The 26533-nt window shown below is 38.1% G+C and overlaps 2 protein-coding genes and 1 non-coding gene across 4 annotated transcripts; 1 reads left to right on the forward strand and 2 right to left on the reverse strand.

Moving 5' to 3' along the window:
• Positions 1 to 206: 206 nt before the first annotated feature.
• LOC127133419 (small nucleolar RNA R71) lies at positions 207 to 313 on the reverse strand. The gene has a single exon (XR_007807396.1). It is a non-coding gene; the product is annotated as a small nucleolar RNA R71 (small nucleolar RNA).
• Positions 314 to 16362: 16049 nt separating this feature from the next.
• LOC127128048 (protein LOW PHOTOSYNTHETIC EFFICIENCY 1, chloroplastic-like) lies at positions 16363 to 19095 on the forward strand. Its single transcript, XM_051057302.1, is given in 2 exon segments — positions 16363 to 18623; positions 18625 to 19095. Coding segments are annotated over 2 exon segments (2163 nt in total). The 5' UTR covers positions 16363 to 16524; the 3' UTR covers positions 18689 to 19095.
• Positions 19096 to 19411: 316 nt separating this feature from the next.
• Positions 19412 to 25855, reverse strand: LOC127128049 (uncharacterized membrane protein At3g27390). Of its 2 annotated transcripts, XM_051057303.1 has the most exons (10): positions 25268 to 25855; positions 24395 to 24503; positions 24105 to 24300; positions 23879 to 24015; positions 22569 to 22857; positions 20898 to 21004; positions 20675 to 20813; positions 20379 to 20574; positions 20009 to 20249; positions 19412 to 19893 (listed from the first exon to the last, which is right to left on the reverse strand). In XM_051057303.1, exons 1-10 carry the CDS (start codon positions 25359 to 25361, stop codon positions 19653 to 19655), a joined length of 1749 nt encoding a protein of 582 aa, XP_050913260.1. In that variant the 5' UTR covers positions 25362 to 25855; the 3' UTR covers positions 19412 to 19652. The 2 variants fall into 2 exon arrangements, with proteins under 2 accessions (XP_050913260.1, XP_050913261.1); XM_051057304.1 differs by lacking the exons at positions 24105 to 24300; positions 25268 to 25855 and having other exon boundaries at positions 23879 to 24036; positions 24395 to 24501.
• Between the last annotated feature and the right edge of the window lie 678 nt (positions 25856 to 26533).

The following is a 26533-nucleotide window of genomic DNA, read 5'->3' on the forward strand; positions in this document are numbered from 1 at the left end:
AACACCTGACCAAGTTGGTGCAGTACGCCGATACTGTAAAAGCGAATGGTGTATCTCAAGATGCGATAAGACTGCGCCTTTTTCCCTTTTCACTAAGAGACAGAGCTTGGGCTTGGTTGCAATCCTTGCCCTCCAACTCCGTTACAACATGGGAGGAGCTAAAGAACGTCTTCTTATCCCGATACTTTCCGCCGAGCAAAACTGCTATGCTGAGAGCTCAAATCAACGGATTCAGGCAAAAAGATGTGGAATCTCTCTACGAAGCGTGGGAGAGATACAATGACATGATGAGAATATGTCCACATCACGGTCTAGAAGACTGGGTGATCATTCACACGTTTTATAACGGGCTTCTGTATAACACAAGACTTACAATAGACACTGCTGCGGGCGGTGCACTTATGGATAAGCCATACACCGAAGCCTATCAACTCATTGAAAACATGGCCCAAAACCATTGCCAATGGGGAGGTGAACGAACTCCAGTGGAAAAGTCCCAGACTAAAGGCGGAATGTACGAAATCAGCAGCCTTGACCATGTTCATGCAAAGGTAGATGCCCTTGTCCAAAAATTAGATAACTTGACCATACCACCCGCAGCCACCGTGGCTGTTGTAACTCCAAACTGTGAGTTATGTGGAAACCCTGGACACACTGCACAAGAATGTCAAATATTAGCAGGAGTCCCAACAGATCAAGTGAACTACACACAAGGAAATCCCTATTCAAACACTTACAACCCTGGTTGGAAAAACCATCCCAATTTCTCGTATAAGAATAACAATGCCCTTTATGCACCTGGCCAAGCACCAGCTGTCCACCTGGATATCAAAAACCAGCTAATAATGCTCCTAACATGCCTAGGAAGACAAATCTCGAGTTGATGATGGAAAGCTTCATAGCTACTCAAGCTCAAACAAACAAGGACTTCTTGAACCAAAACATACATACTAGTGAGCAACTTAAACAACTAGCGAATAAAGTAGACGCCTTAGCCACCCACAATAAAATGCTTGAAACACAGATTTCATAAGTGGCTCAACATCAAGCGTCTATAGCCGCTCCAGCTGGAACATTTCCTGGACAGCCGCAACCTAATCCGAAGGGACATGCAAATGTCATTATACTGAGGAGTGGAAAAGAAGTAGACGGACCCGTAGATCCGAGACTCCAAAACCCTGCCATGTACCAAAAACCAAATAAAACCTCAAGTGAGCCGGTGAATGAACCAAAGGAAATAGAAGATGACACCCAGGAGGCCGAAGAGAAAGAGAAACCTTATGTGCCTCCACCTCCTTATAAACCACTCATTCTGTATCCTCAAAGACTCAAAAGTTCTAAAACTGCGAATCAATTTAGGAAATTTGTTGAGCTTCTGAAGCAATTAAACATTACGATACCCTTTACAGAAGCCATCACACAAATGCCCTCCTATGCCAAATTTCTTAAGGAAATCCTATCCAATAAGAAAAAGATTGAGGATGACGAAACAGTTACACTTACTGCCGAGTGTAGCGCCATAATCCAGAATAATATGCCTCCCAAACTAAAAGACCCGGGTAGTTTCTCCATACCCTGTGTCATTGGAAAATTCGTCATAGACAAAGCTCTATGCGATCTAGGAGCCAACATTAGCGTGATGCCCCTAACCATTTGTAGAAGGCTCAGTACGGGAGAATTAAGACCGACAAAGATGTCTGTTCAATTAGCTGACCGCTCAATCAAATATCATGTCGGTATACTAGAGAATGTCCCAGTTCGTGTAGGTCAATTTTACATTCCTACCGATTTCTAATCATGGACATTAAAGAAGATGTCAGTACACCTATCATTCTAGGAAGGCCATTCTTGGCTACCGCCAGAGCCATAATAGACGTAAAGAGAGGTAAGCTGACATTCGAAGTTGGAGAGGAAAAGGTTGAATTCATCTTAACCCAATTCTTACAAGCGCCGGCTATAGACGACACATGTTATCTGCTTGATGTCATAGACGAATGCGTGAGAGAGATGGAGATGGAAGAAACAACGTACTCTGAAATAATGAAAATCCAAATCCCTCCAATCCTTGAAGACAATAATTGGCATGAACCATACCAAAACGAAAGTCTAAGCGAATGCTTAGCACTTACACCCGACCACATGCCATGCCCAAAGAAACCTGACTTGGAATTAAAAACACTACCAAAGAACCTAAGATACGAATTTGTAGACACTGAACTGAAGAGACCAGTAATAGTCAACGCTGACTTAGGACAGATGGAAACCGAGAAATTATTAGATGTCCTACGAAAATATCCAACAGCGTTAGGATATAACATCGCCGATCTAAAAGGAATAAGTCCTTCGATCTGTATGCATTGTATTATGCTGGAGGAAGACTGTAAAACCTCTAGAGAGCACCAGAGAAGGATCAACCCAACCTTAAGTACCGTAGTCAAGGATGAAGTAAAGAAACTTCTAGACGTTGGAATCATATACCCAATCTCAGATAGTCAATGGGTTAGCCCCGTTCATGTAGTACCCAAGAAAAGAGGTGTTACAGTTGTTAAGAACGAGAAGGGCGAATCCATAGCACAAAGAGTTATGACCGGAAGTAGAATGTGCATTGACTATAGAAAACTGAATAAAGCCACTCGTAAAGATCATTTCCCTCTACCTTTCATAGATCAAATTCTTGAACGACTGGCTAAGCATTCTCACTTCTGCTATCTAGACGGTTATTCAGGATTCTTTCAAATCCCAATCCATCCTGACGACCAAGAAAAGACTACCTTCACATGCCCTTATGGTACATTCGCCTACCGACGAATGCCATTTGGCCTATGTAATGCTCCCACAACATTTCAAAGATGCATGATGGCAATCTTCGCAGATTTTATAGATGACATCATGGAAGTCTTCATGGATGATTTTTCTATTTGCGGTCAGAGTTTCAAAGGATGTCTATCTAACCTCGAAATGGTACTCGAAAGATGCGTAAAAGTAAACCTCGTTCTAAACTGGGAGAAAGGCCATTTTATGGTTCAACAAGGAATTGTATTAGGTCAAGTGGTATCTGACAGAGGAATTGAAGTAGACAAAGCTAAAATCAAAATTATAGAGAACCTTCAACCTCCGAAAAATGTTCGAGAGATAAGAAGCTTTCTAGGACACGTCGGTTTCTATCGACGTTTTATTAAAGATTTCTCAAAAATAACCAAGCCACTTACAGGATTATTAATGAAAGACGCTGACTTCATATTTGATGAAAAATGCTTAACAGCGTTCAACCAACTGAAAACATCTTTAATCACCGCACCCATAATGCAACTACCTGACTGGAGATTACCATTTGAAATCATGTGCGATGCGAGTGATTACGCAGTGGGCGCAGTACTAGGACAAAGGAAGGATAAGAAGCTTCATGCTATTTACTATGCGAGTAGAACATTTGATCCTGCCCAAATGAACTACGCCACCACTGAAAAAGAACTTCTAGCTATCGTGTTCGCATTGGACAAATTTCGTTCCTACCTGGTAGGGGCGAAGATTATCATCTATACCGACCATGCCGCTATTAGATATTTGTTAAGTAAGAAGGATGCCAAACCAAGACTTTTAAGATGGATCCTGCTTTTACAAGAATTTGATTTAGAAATAAAAGATATGAAAGGTACTGAGAACGTAGTAGCAAACCACTTATCTCGTATCGAAGGGAACAAGCCTGAACAAATCCCAATTAATGATGATTTCCCTTACGAATGACTCATAGCCTAAATGGAAAGTGATATGTCTGAACTGACATTAAGCGATACAGAAATAGAAGAATCCGTGGAAGAAGTGCACGCGAATGCAACTCTGCCATGGTACGCTGACTTTGTCAACTACCTAGCCGTCGGAGTACTTCCGCCGGACCTATCTTATCAACAAAAGAAGAAGTTCTTTCATGACCTAAAACAGTACTACTGGGATGAACCCCTTCTTTTCAAAAGAGGGACCGACGGTATTTTCCATCGATGTGTTCCTGAGGATGAAATCGAAGATATAATCTCAAATTGCCATTCCGCCCCCTATGGAGGGCATGCAAGTACCTCAAAGACCTGCACTAAGATCCTGCAATCCGGCCTATTTTGGCCTACTCTATGGAAAGACGTCCATAACGCGGTTATAAAATGCGACTGGTGCCAACGCACTGGCAACATCTCAAGACGCGATGAAATGCCACAAATAGGAATCTTAGAAGTCGAAGTCTTTGACGTATGGGGGATTGACTTCATGGGACCATTTCCAGCTTCTTTTGGTAATAAATACATACTCGTTGTTGTCGACTATGTCTCAAAATGGATCGAGGTTGTAGCCTCTCCAACAAATGACACACGAGTAGTAATCAAGCTATTCAAAAACATTATCTTTCCCAGATTCGATGTGCCAAAACTAGTAGTTAGTGACGGCGGCTCCCACTTCATATCGAATATATTTGGAAAACTCCTTCTGAAGTACGGAGTCCGACACCGCGTGGCAACACCGTATCATCCACAAACTAGCGGGCAAGTCGAAGTCTCGAATCGAGAAATAAAACAAATTCTTGAGAAGACCGTAGGAATATCCAGAAAGGACTGGTCATCCAAGCTAAATGAAGCTTTGTGGGCCTATCGGACGGCTTACAAAACCCCGATATGAACCACACCCTTCAAACTAGTCTATGGTAAATATTGCCACCTCCCTGTAGAACTGGAACACAAATCATATTGGGAGATTAAAACCCTTAACATCAACTACACTTCCGCAGGAGAGAAACGGATTCTGGACATCCACGAATTAGAGGAGATGAAATTGGACGCTTACGAGAATGCCAGGATCTACAAAGAACGAACCAAAAGATGGCATGACAAACGCATCTCTAGGAAGGAGTTTAAAGTCGGAGACATGGTGTTGCTATTTAATTCAAGACTTAAACTCTTTCCAGGAAAACTCAAATCTCGGTGGTCTGGTCCTTTCGAGATTACCAAGGTTCTCACTAGTGGTGCGATAGAAATAAAAGGTAGAAATAGTGACCCTTTTGTAGTAAACAGGCAGCACTTAAAGCACTATCATAATATAGAAAATAGAGACTATTCGAACAGTCTCAGAATCATAGAGCTGCCCGCTCAACCCCAAACCTAGTACAACGTGACACTACTGTCGAACTTGCGACATTAAACAAAGTGCTTAGTGGGAGACAACCCACCTCTTTTTTTTTCTCTTTTCGTTATTTTTTTCTTACAATCTATTTCTTTCCTTCTTTAATTTTCTCCTTTATTTTGTTTGCTCCCCCCTTCTTGATTCTTTGCAGTCACTCTTGTTGTTTCTAGTAACTAACTAAGACATATTGGATACTGACAAACAGGAAAATTACTAACTAGTTAGTTAATTACTTTCATCATGCAACAACCAGAGACAGTTTTCAGAGGCAGAGTTCAACGCAGGTGGTATGATCCGAAAGGATATGGCATTGACCATATATTATGATGGACCGACCATGGATAAATTAGGCATCCGAGATAGCATTCTATATATGTTTAACCAGATTGGGTGGGAGAACGCAGCCATTAAGAGACGGTTTGTCACATACCGTGAACTAACCTTAGAATTCCTGAGTTCCCTTGTATACATCCCTGAGCATGGTTACGGACTAAACAAAGGGTTAATATCCTTTAGGTTATTTAGCATGGACTTCACCTACAGCCGTCGAGACCTTGCTGACCTCTTAGGATTCCCTAGCGGCCCTTTCGTCTTTACTACCCGCCAGGAGGACCTTATCGATGACATTGATCTCGATGACTTCTGGGGTTGCATATCCGGAGAATCCAACCCAAACCCGAATGAGATGCACTCACAAATGATCCATAACCCTGCTATCCGATATTTTCATAAAATACTAGCCCACACCTTATTTGGTAAGGAAGAAAATAACACCTTAGTGTCCCGCGACGAACTCTTCATCCTGCTGTGTGTCGATCAAGATCAACACGTCAATATAGTAACATTCTTGATGGAAAAATTTATCCATCTTGCAAAGAATAAATGTACCTCAATCATCATAGGTGGCCTAGTTACCATGATAGCAGACGCCATAGGACTTGTACGCCCACTTTATGAGCTTATACCTTTTGGAAACATCTGACCCATGGATATCGACTTTTGCTTTAACCGCCGAATCATAGGAAACCTTGGGACGGATACCTTTGATTATCTAATCAATACCGAAGTGGTTCGACTATTCACCTTGCCTAACCATGAGAAAACGAGTGTTCACAACCGAGACAACTGGCTTTATGACTTAGAGGAACACCCTATCGACCCACCTTCACCTCCCGCTACACCGCCCAAATATGAGTGTGTTAATAACCCTATCCATAAGGAAGAATCTGACCCTGAAGCACCTCCTAACTATTATAACATTGCTGAACCGGTTCCTCCATCTTGTGCTGATAATCATGCCATGCTCATCACCCGTCTGAATACTTTCCAAGTTGACATCACCATTGTGAAAGAAGAGATAAAGCTCATACGCTTTGATGTCCTAGGCCTGATGGATATAGCCGTTGAGCAGTTTCATTATCTGAACGAAGATGTCGCTGCATTGGGACAAAAACGTGGCTGAAACTACTGACCACTGATTTCTCCTACTCGCACTAAGCAATGAGGACACTGCTTTGTTTTGTGTGGGGAGGGAGCACTTTTATTCATTGCATTACTTTTGTTTTATTGCTTCATTTGCAATGTTATCGCTACATTTTTATCCTATGTTACATTTAATTTCAATTTATTAATTCAATTCCTATTTATTTAATTACGCTTATTTCATCTATTTATTTACTTCTGCATTTATGCTGTTAAATTAAAATTTCTTAGCCATTATTTATGCTGTCATCAAATTCTGCTGTAACTTGTGTTAGAAATTTTTGAAATTCATCGCGTGACGACCGTCACTATAAGGTGACGCCCGCCTCACAGACGTGACGGCCGTCACGAATCTGGAACGATCGTCACACACATGAAAGTGACCGTTACGAGCATATGATCGTTGCAGACGACCGTTACGCATCCGTTACGCGTGACGACCGTCACACCCCTGTGACGACCGTCACGAATTCCAGAGAGATCGCCTATAAAAGCAGGCGCTCTTTCTCCATTTTTCCTCACCAATTATCACTCTCTTACATTCTGATCATCATCTATCAAATTCTTCACTATTTTCTTCGAGTGCGTAACTCACAAACCTTCCACCTCACCCACCAACACCAAAAGTTTCATCCAACTCATCAAATGGCCCGTCAAGAAAGAAGCACTCCCGACCTATCAACCGTCACATTCCGTGATGGAGAAGCCGGCGAGCGCCAAAGAAGCAACTACCTCAAGTTCTGCCAACGCTCCGTTCAAGCCACGAGGTATGTTGATCATGAGTGCCTGAGGGAGTTAGGACTTTTAGAGGGTGTGCAATGGATGCTAGCTGCCTCCAACTTGACACAGCTCTGTACCACACCACAGCCAACCTACGAAGTGCTGACCCTGGAATTTCTAAGTTCCTACTCATACATCACTCCCCCTGGAACTCAACAATATCTCACCGGTGTGGCCATATTTAGAATGTTCGGCACCGAGTATTCCCTTAATCAAACCCAGATTGCAAGAATGCTTGGTTTCCGACATAGAGAAGGAATCCATTGCTGCATCCCAGAAGGATGGTCAGAGATAGCATTCCAAGTCTGGCACAACCTCACCAACATGAACGCAACGAGCTGGGACACATTTAACGCAACATATATCCACAACCCAACCATCAGATCCTTTCACCGAGTCCTGGGGCACACAGTTTTTGGAAGAGTCAGCAACCACAAGGTAAACTCCAAGGAACTTTTCCTTCTCCACTGTGTGTTTGCCCAAATTGCATTCAATGTTACTCCTTTCCTACTAGCCAACATCCAGGCTGCTTGCATGAGAGGCAGTCAGGCGTTTTGTTGTGGGGGAATTATCACCTCCATAGCATTAGGCTTGAACCTGGGAGATAGGCTAGCCAACTTACCAGCCCTGGAGGCAGAATTCCTCGACATCGACTACTACCGTGCCTCACACCTAATCAAAGCAAGAGATGATGGGAAGTATCATCCTATTGTCAGAAACAAGACAGTACGGAGCACCATCATGCCCAACAGGAACCGCACAGATCCAAGAGAAATGACAAATTGGACTTTTGATCTGGAGGCCCCCGAGACAAATGATGGAAATCCTGGTAATGGTACAGATGAAGTCGAAGAGGATCTTGACAGAGGCATGCCTCAACCACCTCAAGAGCACGCTGCAGAGACCTCCTCCCGAGGACAACGAAGAAACGAACGAAGACCCGCCTCCATGGAAAACATCTACGTCGAGATGTTGCGACACAACTAACTAATGGAAGACCGCCAAACGGAAATGATGCAAGCGATCCAGCAAATACAGCGGGATCAACACGATTATGCTCACTAGCATGATCAGGGGATGGCGGAACTTTCAGATCAGATGAGTGCCTTGACTTATCGCGTAGATGCCATCCAGGAATACACTTAGCACGTAGGATTGGATCCTACCCAACGAGGACTAGGTGAGCGTGCAAGAGCAAGAGCCAGAGCACGAAGAAGCCATCCGTGTAATGATGAGCAGTGATTTTTGTTTCTTTTCCTTTTTACTTCTGTATACTGTCGCATTGAGGACAATGCATTGTTTAAATGTGGGAGGAAATTCTTATCACTCCTCTACTTGTTTCTATTGCTAATATTTTCAGCCAATACAATAATTTTTGCTTGTCCTCTTCAATCATTTTTACATATTTTGGCATAATAAAAAATTTCCTAAAGATTAAATGCATACCCTACGAGTATATAGGTTGTCTTGTGGATATTCTGTTAGAAAAACTGAGAAAGATCTGACAAGATTGATACCGTCCCGACACCCTAGACCCCTTATTGCTACGAGATCAGTTTGAATAACCATTATACCGACACCTTAAGTCTCCATTCTAGATTAACCCCTAGTAGTTTATACTAGCAGTCAGCATCGTCTCAAGCGCAAACCACGTGGAGAGCCGGTGAATATAAGTGTTTGATACCTACAAATCAAGAAACACCTTCATATTGTTGCTATCAAGAAATTGATAAAAGAACCATACAAAAGGTTGCAAAGTTGTGCAAAAAGAAGGAATAAAAACCCCAGTTGGTTGGTCCAGAGGTACCTGGTACTGGACTAGGTAGGGCGAACTACGGTTCGATCCCCCACAACCTTCAAAAAGGGGATATATAAAGGGGTACCACACTAGTGTACCAGACCCCCGTGCTAAGAAAAGGATCAAAGTCACTAACTGGCTACTTCACTAAGTGCGTGCGGAGGCAAAGGGCTTAATGTGATTGCGCTAGAACGAAACCGGGTGAAATAGAAACAGAGACACTAGGTCGAGCTACAATAGCATGATTCAAACTGGCTTGTGTAAAGGAGAGATCTATGATAAAGCTGAAAGCTCGCGTCGTCACAGTATCTTTGGTGTTTTACTCAATATCGGACACCCTACTAATCCACCTAACAACCACGTACGAACGGGTAATGTATTCGCGTTTAACTTTACTTTCCAAATCGTATTTGCTTGAGGACAAGCAAAGATTCAAGTTTAGGGGAGTTTGATAACGCGAAAACACATCAGATAATTGCCTTTATTTACACCCTAAGATCACATCATTTCGATTAATATCCCGATTATTGCGCAAGTATTCGTGTTGTTTTTGCAGGTATTTGAATCTCCATGCACTAAAGAGCAAAATGAAGAAAAGGAAGAAAAAGAAGAAGAAACAAGTGAAAAAGCACAGAAAAACCAGAAAAACAGATTATGCAGATTTTGCTGATGAGACGATCGCCACACATTCATGACGCTCGTCACGACCCAGACTGTGACGACCGTCACAGGCCCATGACGAGCGTCACGCGGCCACAAAGTGCGCTTTGAAGCAGTCAGCAACAGGCACCCAAACGTGCCTAAATCTCCTCCAGCAAACTTTTCCCACGGATTCCTCTCTCAAGACCAAGTGTTCCTTGATTTTCTCAACTACCAAGACCTAATGGACACTATATAAAGGACTTAATTGGGAAAAATTGGGGACGCCTACTTTGATATTTACGCTCTGCAATTTAATTTTCAGCTTTCTAGCATTCAGCATTTTTTCTTTCTTTCCAGCAACCTTGTTTCCGTTGCCTTATTGCATTCGCCATTCTTTTTATAGTTTCCCTTTTTCCAGTTAGTTTTCCAGTTAGCCATAGTAGTAGTTTCCTACACTGGGGAACTACTACACTTTATTTTATTTTAGTAGTAATCTGTATTGAAGAAGCAAAGCCTACCGACTTGTGGAGGACTGCTCAAGTGCTCCAAGAATCGCTATACTTTGTACTTCGATCTCCAGGTTTTTATTGAATTATTATTGTTATTGCCCATTTATTGTTATAAGCATGTTTGCCACAATGTTGATCTGTGTATGCCTTGTGTCTGCTTTATTTAATATGTCCGGCTAAACTACCGGTATCGGTATGTAGCAACTTAATTTGATGGGATTTAATAATAACCGGTGAAAACCTTTTTTCTCAAATAACCTTTTAGGCTGAAGTTTTTAATCTAAATTTAATTAACTTTATCACAAAAGCGTGAAAAGCTATTTAACACGATTTTGTCACGAGAGTGGGAAATTAACTAAGGTGAGAACCAACAATCGCGAGAGCGTGAGGCTCGAGCTGGATAGTAAAAATTAGGCATTGAGTTTAAAAACAGCGAGAGCACTTTAAAAACAATTAGAACTTATTTATTTTCAAAAAATAATTTTGACTTCAAATGGGACAGCGAGAGCGTACATTCTGACTTAAAGTTATAGGCCGAATCAACAACCACGAGAGTGTGAGATAAAGTCTTTTAAATAAACATTTTCTACTGAGAGATATTTGGCATTTAAACTATTCACCGGTAACTTATCGAATCCCTGACGATTAATGCGCTGCATACTGCTTCCTTCCTTTAATTCTTTATTAAAACTGAAAATTTCCCTTAGATTTACTATATTGCCCCCGAACTTCTACCAATCAATTCCCTTAGCTAAACATAGTGACGTTAGTAGCACTAGTTTGACCATAGGTCCCTGTGGGATCGATATCTTTTAAAACTAAAGCGACTAGACTGTGCACTTGCAGTCAAGTACCCGACAGACTATATTTTATATATAGCCATGACAAGCATCAACATGTTCGAGATTATCCTGTATAAAATCTTGGTTTGGTTCATGTTCAACCCGTGCAAAACCTCGATCCGGTTTGGAGGAAACCTAAGTCAAAAATCGACTTTGGTTCGAGATAAGTTTGTACAAAATCTCTGTTTGGCTAAGGGACTAACCGTCTGAGACTTTGTTTGTGTTTGGGGTGAAGATTTTTGTTTTTTTTTTAATGGCAAAATAATATATAAATAGAGAGGTGGTAAAAATATGACCTCGAAACATTGTTCATGTTTGGCGTGAAGACTAACCAATTTATCCCATTATTCGCTATTTGGTTGTAAGTAAACCTACAACTTCATTTTTCCTTATATAAGGGAGTTCGTGGGCTTAATATTCTAAAAAAATGTCAAGTATTATTGGATACTCTTAAGATCAATTCATGGAGAGAGGAGTAGATCACTTAATTTAGACCAAACCTCTATAAATCTTTTGTGTTATCTCTCCTCCCTTAACTTTTTACTTTTCGCGTATTTTCTTTATCTTGAATTTCTGCTACATATCCAAACACTTTTTAGAAAATGTTTTTAAACTCTTATTTAGAAAAAAAAATGTTTTAAAAAAATATTTTTCAAACCATCACAGTTCACACTCCTTTTGTATGTGGAGTCACATGTTCAACAAAATTAACTTTTTAATCTTAGAACCCTTATAAGTCACATTGCCCATACAGGGGATAAGTAGTGACTTCCTAACGATGTTGTGCATTATACTTTCTCCGTTGCTTTAGAATATGTCTCTCTATCATAAAAATATGGAACCTTTATGTCTAAACGAGTTTTACATTATATGAAACAAAAGTTCTAAAATCGTAAAATTGTGTCGCTCTAGCCCTAGCGTGTGTCACTATTTTGTGATTAGTATGACTTGTGTGCTTGTAATTGTAGAAACACATTGCTCTAACTTTGGGAAGCATCGCTCTAGAAGTAAAAAGCTCAAAATATGAAGCAATGCTTTATGCTATTTTGTTCAAATAACGACACTATGGGCTTATGGCGTAGGGGAGCACCACTATGTTTTTTGTTTTTGCCATTCTTTCTTTTGTTTTCTTCTATTTCTTGTGCGCTAGTTCTTTCCTTACTTTCTCATGGTAACTTTTAGTAAAATATTGTAGAATTTGTCTAGTTAGAATTATTTTGACTTTAATTGGTATTTCCATGATTTTTGTAAATATCTATTTGTTTTCGACACATTATAAATCTTTATTAAAATCTACAAAACATGAATGAATTGAAAATAAAAGTACTTAAAAATGAAGAAAATTACTACTAAAAGCATGATATGATGCACTTTCATCAACATGTATCCTCCTTTGAGAAAGTTTCATGACATGTCAAACTCGCTAACGGGCCAAGCATGTAACCTAACTTGCTATGACCCATTTAAAACCTCTTATATGTCTCACGTGACTACATCACATTGTGTCAAGATCATTGATGACATGTGAATCTACCGCCATCCAAACATTATACCTATAAAAGTTAACTTGTTAAGGAGAAACTTGAATGATCAATAAAATACCTAAATAATAAAATAGTTTTTCTATTGCATTTAGTATACTAAAACAATAAAATAAATTATATTTTTCATTCCATTTCATTGTCTACTTTATTTTAAAGTATACAAACAAAACCTAAAAAAATAGGTGGAACTTCCTCAAAAGAGGCGGCGACGAAAGGTCGCCAAGGGGGAGATATCGCCTCGCCTGTGAGTCTTCCCTCATATATATTGGGAAAAATATAGGATAAAACGTGTCTTGGATAAAGAGAAACTCATAGTCCTTAATAACCCTCATCTCCCTTGGAAATAAGGATTCAACTGTCCACTATTTGAGCAAGTGGGCGGTTGCCTTTTTCGAGAAATCTCTAGATCTTAAAGACGCCTATAAATACATCATACCGCAAAGGGAAAAATGGCAGAATCTAAGCCATACACACTTTGCATAAATCATATGGCTTCACACTCATTATCATCTTAATATACACGATGAACCTAACCACCCGCTTGCAATACTAGCAGTGTTGGCCGCCAACATGACATCCCACCTCACTTGAGTTGGTCCCTTAAATAATCTCAAAAACCATGGCATAAGGCTTCTTTCCACCGTGAGCAAGCCATCACCGTCAAAATGTGTTATACACCTAGTAGGGTCTCTGAGTCTCCATGCCCTTGCAGAGGAACACACACACATGTACTTTTTTACCAGTACAATAACGCCCACTGTGGGGCCCAATAAAACTAACATGGGCCACACCTTTCACTCCAACCCTCTCATCCATATTTTTTGGAGATGACTAATAGGGTTATACATCATGAATCCAACACCATTGTCGAATGTATCTCTGGGAGGGGCCTTTCTAGAGTTTCCGATGAAGAAACGCTAAACAGGTGTTCGCGGCAAATGTCATATCCCCAGCTTTCTTGGGAACACCATAGGAATCATAGAGGTCAACATTATTTTCTTCGAAGAAGATTCCTTGGGAATCAAACCTCATGAAACTGATCCCTTGGTCATCACCGTTCAATATGGAAGTTGGGATATCAGACACATCATGATAGATTTTGGTAGCTTTGTCGATGTTCTATTTTAGGATGCCTTTCAAAAGTTACAACTGAATCTGGATAGCGTACATAAGTTCATAGAGTCTCTTATAGGATTATCGAACTAATAGGTACAAATAATGGGCTACGTGGCCCTAAAAACCACCTGCGACGAGGAGCTAACGCCAAGACCATTGACGTCAACTATGTCATCATAGATACCACATCATCTTAAAACATCATCCTGGGGTATCCAACCATCAATGCCCTATGAGAGGTTGTATCAACCCAATATTTAACCTTGAAATATCCTTTCCTAGATAGGAGAGTGGGAACCATCTAAGGAGATCAACAAGTGGCTCGTGAATTCTATCTGAGCAACCTGGAGACAACCAGAGAAAAGCTCCCATTGGTCGATGTCCATCCTTTTGAAGTTCCAAATACTGACTTCGAAGGCTGGGACCCTATATTGGGCGGAAAGGCTCACGCCCATGGAAGACTTAAAGGAAGCCTAAATAGGTTTTCACTCCCATCAAGTTACATAGATAAACACTGTTTTGTTTGTAGGGGAGGAACTGGAGCTAGTCGATCGACTAAGAGAGAATGTTGACATGTTCGCATGGGGCCCCTCCGACATGCCAGGTATCAACATAAAATTCATAACCCATCTCCTAGTCATCCATCCCTCCTCCAAATTAATGGCGCAGAGAAAACGGAAGGTAGGAGAGAAAAATATGGTTACCCTTGATTAAGAGGTGGATAACCTATCCAACGTCAGATTCATCACTAAAACAAAATACCCCACCTGGTTGGCTAACGTAGTCCTGGTATGAAAGGCCCATGATAAATGGCGCATGTGTGTAGACTTTACAGATTTGAACTCCATATGCCACAAAGATCCATATCCGCTGCTAGACAATGACCGTATGATCAAAGGATCGTCAGGCTACCCTATGTTAAGATTCATGGATGCCTACTTGAGATACAATCATATCCAAATGGATCCCATGGACATGCCTAAGACTGCCTTCATGTTGAACCATGGTAATTACTACTACAATGGCATGTCATTCGGCCCCAAGAACGCTAGCTCCACATACCAGCGACTCATATACACAGTTTTTACCCGTCAGATTGAACGAAACCTGGAGGTATATGTCATTGACATGATTATTAAAAAATGGAGGAAAATATCCACGCCGACGATCTGAAAGACATCCTACAATCAGTAAGGAAGTATGATATATTTACAAAAGGTTTTGCCTAGGGCAACACCCTGGGATCGCCCTAGAGAGACGACGACTAAAGGTCTTCCAAGGGGAGGTATCGCCTCGCCCGTGAGTCTTGCCTCACTCATACTGGGGAAAATGTGGGATAAGACGTGTCTTGAATAAAGAGAACGTTCGAGTCGTTACTGACTCACGTCTTTCTTGGAGATAAGTATTCAACTGTCCATTATTTGACCAAGTGTGTCGTGGCCTTTTCCGAGAAAACCCTATATCTTAGAGACCCCTATAAATACATAATCTATCAAAAGGAAAAAAAAAAAGGCAGACTCCAAGTCATACACATTTTCCACAACTCAAAGGGCTTCACACTCGTTATCATCTTAAAATACACGATCAACCTAACCGCCTGCCTGCAATTCTAGCAGTGCTGACCGCCAACATGACCTCTTACCTCACATGAGTTGGTCTCATAAACAACCTCAAACACCATCGCACATGCCTTCTCGTCGACATGAGCAAACCCTCATCGTCAAAACTTGTTATACACCTACTAGGATCTCTAAGTATGTTTGTCTTGTCTTTGTAGGGAGAACACCCACGCTTATACTTTTTAACCAATAAAAAAAATAATAAAAAAATAATAATAATAATAATAATATAATTTTTATATAAGAATTCAAATTAAAAAATAAAGTATAAAAGTATTACTTTAAAAATTATGAATTTAATTTTAATTGATAGTTATATACAAATATGATATTTTATTAGCACGAAATAACATACTAATTTACTTAAGTTGAAATATCGGTGGCTAAACTGAAATATAAATGTGTGGATTTAATTTTTTTAAAGTTTAACTTTTTAACACAAATTTTCTACTTTTTAATACGTTTTAGCAAATTTTAATAATAATAATAATAATAATAATAATAATAATAATAATAATAATAATAATAATAATAATAATAATAATAATAATAATAATAATAATAATAATAATAATAATAATAATAATAATAATAATAATAATAATAATAATAATAATAATAATAATAATAATAATAATAATAATAATAATAATAATAATAATAATAATAATAATAATAATAATAATAATAATAATAATAATAATAATAATAATAATAATAATAATAATAATAAAAATAATAAAAATAATAATAATAATAATAATAATAATAATAATAATAATAATAATAATAATAATAATAAATAAAAATAATAATAATAATAATAATAATAAACATGTGTAAGAAAGGATAACAGAGTTATGCACGCTGTTTGATTTATCCTTTTAGTTAACTCGAAACGAACGGCTGTGAAGAAACATTTTTCGCCGCTACTCCCCATTCTTCCACTGCTATTGTCGAAAGGTAAGAACTAACAACCCATTTATGCTACTTCCTCAATGACTTCACCTCTTTCGTTCTGAATTCCTCATAATGATTCACACTTTATCCCCTAAATGTTCTCTTCCTTTGACTTCTTCTACTGTCACTCATTTCAATTTCAATAGGAGAAGAAAACCCAAGCTAGGTTTTGTTTTTTCCATTTCTCAAAACACTACTACTACTACAAATCTAGGTGTTTTTCAATTAGGTTTTCCTGATTTTAAATTTGATGCATTTTTTAAACCTAACAAGAGTCATGTTAGAGATTTAGCTCCACCTTTAACGTGGAAATTGAGTGAAGTCAATATTGAAACTGAACTGGATGAGGAGAAGAATGTTTCTAATGATGGCATAAACACTTTGGATTCGAAGAGTTCGGATCGAGTTCAGGAGAGTTATGATGAGCGAAAATCAAACAGTGATGATGATAATGACGAGGACGATGAAAAAGAAGAGTATGATGGTAAGATTGATGTTAGAGAGCTTGCTATTAGTTTGCAGAGTGCTAAGACTGTGGAGGATGTTGAGGAGGTTCTTAAGGACAAGGGTGATTTGCCTCTTAAAGTGTATTCGACGGTGATTCGATGGTTTGGTAGAGAAAAGAGAATGAAATCCGCGATGATTCTTTTTGATTGGATGAAGAAGAGAAAGATAGAGACTAATGGCTCTTTTTCGCCTAACCTTTTCACTTATAATTGTCTATTAGGTGTAGTTAAGCAGTGTGAGAAATATGCGGAAACGGAAGGTATTTTGAACGAAATGGTTCGAGATGGTGTTGGATTTAATGTTGTGACATATAATGTGTTGATGGCGATTTATATTGAGAAAGGAGAAGGTGAAAAAGCTCTTGATATGTTCGAGGAAATCCGTAGAAATGGGCTTACTCCGTCTTCGGCGTCATATTCTCAGGCTGTGTTGGCGTATCGGAAAATGGAAGATGGTAATGGAGCTTTGAGTTTCTTTGTTCAGTTTAGAGAAAAGTATCGACTAGGTGAAATAGGAAAAGACGATGACGGTGAAGATTGGGAGAAAGAATTCAAGAAGCTTGAGAGGCTTACAGTACGTGTTTGCTATCAGATAATGCGACTTTGGCTTGTCAGTTCTGAGAATAAGAGCAGTTATGTGTTGAGGTTTCTTGTTAGTATGGATAATGCTGGGATTCCACTGAAGCGTGCGGAACTTGAGCGACTCGTGTGGGCTTGTACTCGCGAAGATCACTATATTGTTGTGAAAGAGCTGTACATTCGGATAAGAGAACGGTATGATGAGATCAGAGTGTCGGTCTGCAACCATACAATTTGGTTGATGGGGAAAACCAAGAAATGGTGGGCAGCTTTGGAGGTTTATGAAGATTTATTGGACAAAGGGCCAAAGCCGAATGACTTGTCATATGAACTCATAATGTCTAATTTCAGAGTTCTTCTTAGTGCAGTCCAGAGAAAGGGTATTTGGAAATGGGGTGTCAAGTTGTTAAACAAGATGGAAGAAAAAGGCTTAAAACCTGGAAGTAATGAATGGAATGCAGTTCTTATCGCCTGTTCGAGGGCTTCAAAAACGTCAGCAGCTGTGCAAATATTTAAAAGAATGGTAGAAAATGGCCAAAAACCAACTAGAATTTCATACGGGGCTTTATTGAGTGCACTTGAAAAAGGAAAACTATACGATGAAGCCTTCCGAGTGTGGGACCATATGCTCAAGGTTGGCATTCAGCCAGATGCGTATTCCTACACAGTCATGGCTTCAATTTACACTGCACAAGGAAATTTTAGTAGAGTTGACGCCATAATTCAGGAGATGCTAACGTTAGGAATCGAAGTAACAGTAGTGACATACAATGCTATAATCAGCAGATCTGTGCGGAATGGCATGAGTAGGGCAGCTTATGAATGGTTTCATCGAATGAAAGTTCAGAACATCACTGCTGATAATGAAACTTATGAAATGCTGATTGAAGCCCTTGCAAACGATGGAAAGCCAAGGCTTGCATATGAGTTATATTTGAGAGCTCAGAATGAAGGCCTCAGTCTATCTTTCAAAGCTTATGATGCTGTGTTGCAATCCGCCAAAGCTCATGGTGCCACCATTGATGTAGGTTTTTTAGGACCTCCTCCTGCAGATAAAAAGACTAGAGTAAAAGTTGGAAAAAGCATACAATCTGTCTCATGTTCCCAGGAGAAATAAACCATTTGACAGAAGAAAACTTTATCTGAAATGAAGTTGCTGCAGTAACTACGTCGTACAGATTGTAATCTCGGCCGTCTGATCTAAGTCAATGGCAGAGAATGTTCAAAACTGATTTTATTATTGTGTTATCTGGACAGTCCGATCGCAACTTATCAGCCAAGATTGGTTATTGTGTAAACGAATGCTTCCTTTACAGCAGGGAATCTGAACTTCATCACAGCCATGAAAAAGTTCTGAAGTTTTAGCACATTGAAATTAGCATAGTCAAATCTTTTGTAACCTTTGTACATTTTTTGTATCCTTAGCTAAGGCAAAAGAATCACACTCATGTTTACTTCCATTTTCATCAGAAAAATAGAGATGTAACACTTTTTTGGGGAATTATTATTGAAATTTTGACTTGCATGCATGAAAAAACGTGGAAGCTGGTCCTTTTAAGTTTTGTTTCTTCTGTTTTTGTTTTTACCGTGCATTTTCTCTTAATCAAAACAATGAATTAGGGGGAAAATACTAGTGGTGTGAAGGATTCTCTGAACAAAAACAAAAAAGAAAGACCATGGTATCCGTAGCCGAATTTATAGCAGTTGGATGCATAAGTGTTCTGTGATGCCACAGTTGATTGAGAATGAAGTTTAGTGTGCAAAATCGAATCGAATAGGAAGACATGAACGTGATGAGAATGTTACACTGCATCTCACTTAAATGTTTTTACATCTCAATTCATTTCTCAGTATCATTCATTAATAAATGTACATGGAGAAAAAAAACATGGTCATATATTAGAGTTATCATCAAATACACTGATCAAAAAAGGATGAACAAATCACCTATGACATGATATTTTGTACTATACAGCAATATACAGCAAACAGTAATCAAGTTTTATTTCATTGAGACAAATTTCTGATTTTGGTTGTTGGGCCGAGAAAACAGTTAATGATGTATCGAGAAATCATGTATATTTATTTGGGTCAAAAGTATACAAGGTATTCATATCAAGAATTTTCTTCGTCTCGTACAATATGTTCTGACCCTTGACCAGATCCATAAGTTCTTGCCCCCCTGACAGATTTGAAACTAATCAACCGGCCAAAGGCGCTCTTTGATCTATTCATTGTTGGTGTTGGTGGAGGTCCATGCTTCTCTGCATGATCATCAGATAATGTCTTTACAAGATCATCAAAACGACGCTTGAAGGTTGGGAACCGTGACATAGATTTGGTGATTCCTTGCAGCCTGCGTAACAGAAATGAAATCCAAATTGGATAGAAAACTTTCAAATGAGTTATCAGTACAAAAACTTACAAAAGAACCTTTAAAAATGATTAACTAGCATTTGGTTTAAAAGTACCTTCTGGCCAAAGCATCTAGTTCGGCGCGCTTGACCTCTGATTCTGGGGCCGGGCCAATACCTGATTTTTTTACTCTCTCTGCATCACCATTCAAGAGAACTAATTTGCAGAGATAGTTCTCTTCAGATACAGATAGATTTTCAGCTTTAATTTGTTCTTTAATAATCAAAAGGGGATTGAGGAACCATTCAAAAAACTTCTCCCTTGGTCTATTTGTCAGAGTTAGTTCAGTATCATCATCTACATTGAGCAAGCAAGTAACAAAAATGGATCAATGTGGTTAAATGAATAATCGGAAAAAGAGAAGAAAAATGGTTCAAGGTGGTTAAAAGAAAATAATCGGAAAATGAGAAAAATGGTTCGACTTACTAATCAATATACCCATGGAATTGACTTTTGCGGAGCGTAAAAGCCCCTGGAGTAAACAATATGCAGGCAACCCAATAGTAATAACATTACTCCCTTTACCAGATTTTGCTTCTTCTATATCTTTTCTCGTAATTAGACCTTCAGAAATCAATTTTTCTCCTACAATGCAACATTCCTTGAATAATCCATCCAACAGCTGCACATATCATGAACAATATTTGTTTAGTACAGATCCTCAGTCCGCAAAGAACAAAATTCCAACAAACCGAGGCAATAGCCGAGTCATGCGCGAATACCTCAAGTGATTTCAACTCGGCAATATTATTTTTTATTGAAGATGAGCGAGAGGGAGCCTTTTTGAAGGAGCTAGGTCTTGAAACGGAAGCTGAGCCAGAAGTTCTTAGTGATGAGTCATCATTTTTCCGGTATTGAGGCCTATCATATACCAAATGTGTAAAATCATTAAACAAAAGCATCGCTGCAAGTCTTAGTGATAAATATAGGGAAGCTGAAACAAACCTAGGGAAGCAGGTTCCTTCTGGCATGTCAAGAATATCATTGCTGTATTCATCATAAAGGGACAGAGCTGCAATAACGTACCGAAGGCCAAACCTGAAAGAAGATTCCTGCATTTCAAAGAAGAAATAAACACAGTTCGTATCAACTTAAGTGACAATGTCACAAACTACTAGTGAGGTATTGATAGAAAACCAATTATATGGTATTTAAACTTGAGATCTAGGTTATCAGTCCCGGATAGTGGAGCGGCTGACCCCAAAATAGTGAGCAACTCGGTAGATTCAAAAACAACAATTTTAAGCATTTTGAGATTACCAAATGTCATAGAGAACTCAATCTTACAAAGCAGATATGACAGTAATGTCAATCATACACGCCATATGTCTATGATCATATCTGTCAAAAACAGAACGGCTAAGCCTCAAATCACTCTAGGCTCAACCTATCATATACATTATATACTTTCACTTTCAAAATGAGGCAGCTAAGTTGAAATTTATTTAGTCATTTTCAACCCTAATATTTACCGCAAGGTTGTTAACTTGAGAGCTTTATTAAACTCGTGAAATCTCCATAGTCTAGACTCATAAAGTCATAATAATTTACTTAATACAACATTAATCTTTGAAAATATATCATACCATCTAAACACAATTTAATACTACGTGCATAGTGAATCTCAACACAATATCTTGGTACTAAAGCAAACCACAATAACAAAATTAAAATTAAAATATTCATTAAATTAAATTCGGATGGATTCATAGTCCAGCCAGTCCAGTTGCTTGTTAATCTATGTATCAAAATCTAAGTTCATAACAACTATAGTTATGATTCTGCTATGCTTAGTCAGCTAGGAACTTATCTTTGGTATATCTCTATATATACATGCGTTACACATGGTAGTCAAACTCTTGAGCTAACTCACTCAGAGTATTGTAAATTTATGAATCTAGCAGTGTTGTCCATGGCGGATAGCCAAAATCCCACCGTACCGGCTGCTTTGCGGCGCCGTTATAGCATATTATGGCAGAAAGCCAAAAATCCACCATTATATATCCACCGTAAAAGTTAAAACAACATGGCACCACCATCTTTCACAAAATTGCCATGGCGCTTGTCAAAAAAATCTACAACCAGAATCCTCAATGATACCGCTTTGGCCGATATTTGACAACAGTGCGGTGTTCTGCTCCATATGTGAACTGTGCTGTGAAATTGAGACATGACCCCTTTATTTCAGCCGCACCCTTGATAAGCAACACATCAGTGACTCCTGCAGCGGCAACTGGTCGCCGCTCCGCAACCCTCCTCTGAGAACGCATCGCAACCTTCCACTTTTGACAATCAAGACTGTATCGGCCGCTACAGCTGCTATTTGGCCACTATAGGTGACGTTATAAATTATAACTACCATACAAAACTGTAATCGAATGGGGTTTTGCATAGCACCTAGGGGGGCTCTACGACAGCTATTGATTTCTATAGAAGATTTCTTTCTTTTGTTAATTCCTATTCTCTGAACCAATCCGTGAGTGTATCATAACTAGATATTATAATAATAATAATAATAATAATAATAATAATAATAATAATAATAATAATAATAATAATAATAATAATAATAATAATAATAGTACAAGTAGAAGGTGGAAATGTGTGAGAATTTACCTGATAAGCAACAACCCCGGCATACGCACCAAGAAAATAACTTGCTAAAATTGATGCCAAAATTGCCCCAGCAACAGCCAATGGCCACAGAAGGATAGCAAGACCTGCAAAAGGTACACATATTGTCTCCAAGAAAGGACCTTCACGCCCAATAAGGTCATGAAACAATCGGTGCCACCCTTTGAAAAGCATGTACGGGCCTTTGCATATGGCAACAAATGATATAACTGGTACATCTATTAATAATCCAATAACTGCAGCTAGAAAAGCACCAGGAAGATGCAGCACACTGCATAAAGAAAAATCATTAAATTACAAAATAGACCATGCAGTATAAGTCATCTAAGTTTAGATAGGTAACATCATATTTAGCGTAGTATGAGTTATGTTTATCTAGAATTCCTTTTCATAGCCACATATTGACATGGCCATTTAAGTTACTAATAACCAGTGACATTTTTTTTCCTTCAAAGATGCAGAGTGAATAACCACATGTTTTAAATCTATCATACAGTAATGATACAGTGAAAAAGGATAACTAGGAAAAGTAGTTAAACATAGAATAGTAGTGCCCTCTTCTGGATTTTAATGACGACATTTTCAAAAGATGGAATGAAAAAGTCAAACTGATCTATAGTTGTGAAACTATTTTTCCTTTTCATACTTGAGCCAAAACAAAAAAAAAGTTTTGATTGGTTTCAATTTAAAACTCATAATTCACACTATCCCAAATTAACAAACTATTGAAGTTGATATCTTAAAATTTGTGTTAGTCCAAACTCAACCCTACAAAACTGTCTTGTAAGCCGAGAGATGTGTCCACTTATAAACACATTTTCAGGTTATATCACATCCAACACAAGCTCTCAACTACCCCTCTTATACCCAAGACTGGATATCTCGAGTGACTAGTCCAGTAACAGTTGTTCTAACGGATTTTGGATAGGCTTTGATAATAAAATTTGGGTTTGGCATAACTCAATCCTACAAAACTACAATATTGGCTTGTAAGGCGGGGATTAACCACATTTTCAGGTTATATTTAACTATATACCTATGCAAGACATGATTGACATTTGACACGACTTTCCATATTAAGTAACCCTTCCAAACAAAAACATATTTATATACACAAAATACAAGTAGGTTAAGAGTCTGCCATATTCATCACACGGGCCAAAGCATAAGCAAAATACTACTAGCAAATTGATTATGCAGAACAAAATCATGGAAAAGCACAAATACAAGAAATAACAAGGAATGTTTTAGAAACATGGTAGCATAAACAGAGAGGTTTCCAATGACAACACCTGATTTCATAATATCTACTATTAGGAGGTCCGTTCTGTCGCAGGTCATCCATAACCGAGAAGTAGGAAAGGAAGCAAACATCTTTTAAGTCCCGAACGACCATGCAGCTCCTTTCTATAGTGCTCCAAGTACCATCCTGAGAAGTAGTGTGAAATTTCTGTAACAAATACCGACAAGATGAACAGAAATAATGAGCATTTAAACGACATAGAAACAAAAACATACAATAAAACAGTGTAGAAGTTTGTCATCTTTTCCCTCCTCGACAGCTTGAATAGTAGCAAATATTGGTTGAAGGAACCCATAGGCTGCTCCACCTACAATACTTCCAATAATACCAAGCACTGGCCATGAAATCAACAGTACTGGTAGTACACATATGCAGATAACAAGCTTCAGAAGAGGTCCTAATTGTCTAGCTCTGTGAGTTAGGGGAATCACTATAAGTAATTACAAGTTCGATAAACATATAGATCAACAAAATAGTCTGAAAGAGTGGTAGTCGAGAAAAGCACCTCAGAACACAGTAATAACTCCAAATGACATGTGCTGGCCAAAGTCCAAGTATGATAGCAGAGTTCCCAATTGTCATTATTATGCATGTCAATGGGAAGAGAATGACACCTGAAGTGATTTGCAGTTTGAGCAATAGTAAGTACTAAGTAAGGAACACAATCTGTGTAGCACTGAAACTTCGGATTAAAAGTGTGTCTTGTGTCTAACACTCAACCAAAAAATGGGGCGGGCGGGCGGGGCGGGCCCTGTCACTCCTAAAGCCTGAAAATGGCAAAAAAGCCATGCTGGCCCCATTTAGGCCCGCCTGCCGAATTGGGGCAGGGTAGGCAAAATAGAGGGTCGGGCCAAAAACCTTGGTTCGGCCCGCCAAAAATGACAGGTTAAACGGGCAGACCCGACCCATTGGCCACCGCTTAACCCAACCCTTAATTCTCTCCGGGTATTGTAAGCATGACATATAAGAAGTTATATTTCACATATTCTGAAGTGGAAAATGAAACAAAACTGTATAAAGTCCTGTGTTTCAAATAGGTTCCAATTTTTTTGCAGTTTCAAAATCCTGTCTCTATAATATTGCATCACCAACAAATGTCTAAGATTAATGATAAGCAGAACACGAGAATTAATCATGATTGAAAATGCTATTAATGTGGGAAAAAATAAATAAGTTTTAAGAAAAATCTGTAAAAAAGAAACACATGCAAGGAAGTCAAACAAAATTCAAAGCAAAATCAGTAGTGTTTTCAAACCGACAAATCTTTTTAATTGCCAAGAAAAATCATTAGTATTGCAAAGAGTTCAAGTTGTAAGTTCCAATGCAAACCATACAAAGAAAATCCAAATGAACATAGCACAAATCAATTATCACTAACCTTTGATGCTTCCCAGAACCAGAAGACCAATGAAGAAAGGAAGAAAGTGGATGAAACTCCACAGTGAAGCATAGAATCCAGAAGGGGGTTCCATTCACTCAGATCTATGCAAAAGAAACTACAAATTCTCACCACCACGCTCTCACTCCTCAAAATCACTACCCTAAACTTCACAAGAACCAAACTTTAACCGCTTTAACATTCAAAGAAAACATTGGAAACTGAAAAACAGTGTCCTCCAACCACTTTAAGATAAAATTTCATTAAAAAATCAAACTTTCTCTGAACTTCAATTCAATCTGTTCCTAAAAACAATAAGTGGGTCACCAAAAAATTTTAACTTTTTTTGGTTTCAGCAACTTAATAGTATTAAAAATTGAATTTTGATGAAAATGGCATAAGGGGTTGTGTTGTATTTTTCTGGAACTGTTCAAAATAATTATTGAGGCTGAAAAAATAGAAAAATGAGCGGTTTATTTTGATTAGTATCTCACAGAAAAAGAATCAGAATCACTTATTTAATTCATAGCCAAAGCCTCGTATCACGAATTCATTGATTTCGACCTTCTCTTTGTCTGTTTATTAAAAAATAAAAATATTACTATTCTTTTATGCTTATACTGAAACCTAAAGCAAGTTGAAGAGTATAAGGGTTCTTCATGTGACAGGTGACTTGTGAATTGGTCCTAGTGTGATGCTATGATTTCTATTTTTTTTAATAAAGAAAAATGATATTTTGAAACATAATTTTAACCTCAAGATAACTTTTTAATTATTTGATATTAATAAAAAATGAAAATATATATGGATTTAATTGAAATATATTGATAGTTTTTAAACCCTCATTTAATCTTAAACGTTGAATATTGAAATAAGTTTGACTTTTATTTTAAAAATCTATAAAATAAAGCAAACAGGTGATAGTGATAATCGAGGGTGTATATATTTTTTACATTGTGCATAGTAATTAATTCATAAATATATATATATATATATATATATATATATATATATATATATATATATATATATATATAGGGTAATGCTAACTTGTGCATTAAGAATTCATAAATAAAAAATTGTATTGAAAAAATAAATAAAATTATTAATTATAAATTTTTAATAAATTTAATACATAATTTCCAAAAATTTATTTCTATATTGATCTCCTAACTTGTGCCTTTGGGGCAAAGTTAATATTATATATATATATATATATATATATATATATATATATATATATATATATATATATATATATATATT

This window comes from Lathyrus oleraceus, chromosome 3, assembly GCF_024323335.1.
Source record: "Lathyrus oleraceus cultivar Zhongwan6 chromosome 3, CAAS_Psat_ZW6_1.0, whole genome shotgun sequence".
NCBI lineage: Eukaryota > Viridiplantae > Streptophyta > Magnoliopsida > Fabales > Fabaceae > Lathyrus > Lathyrus oleraceus.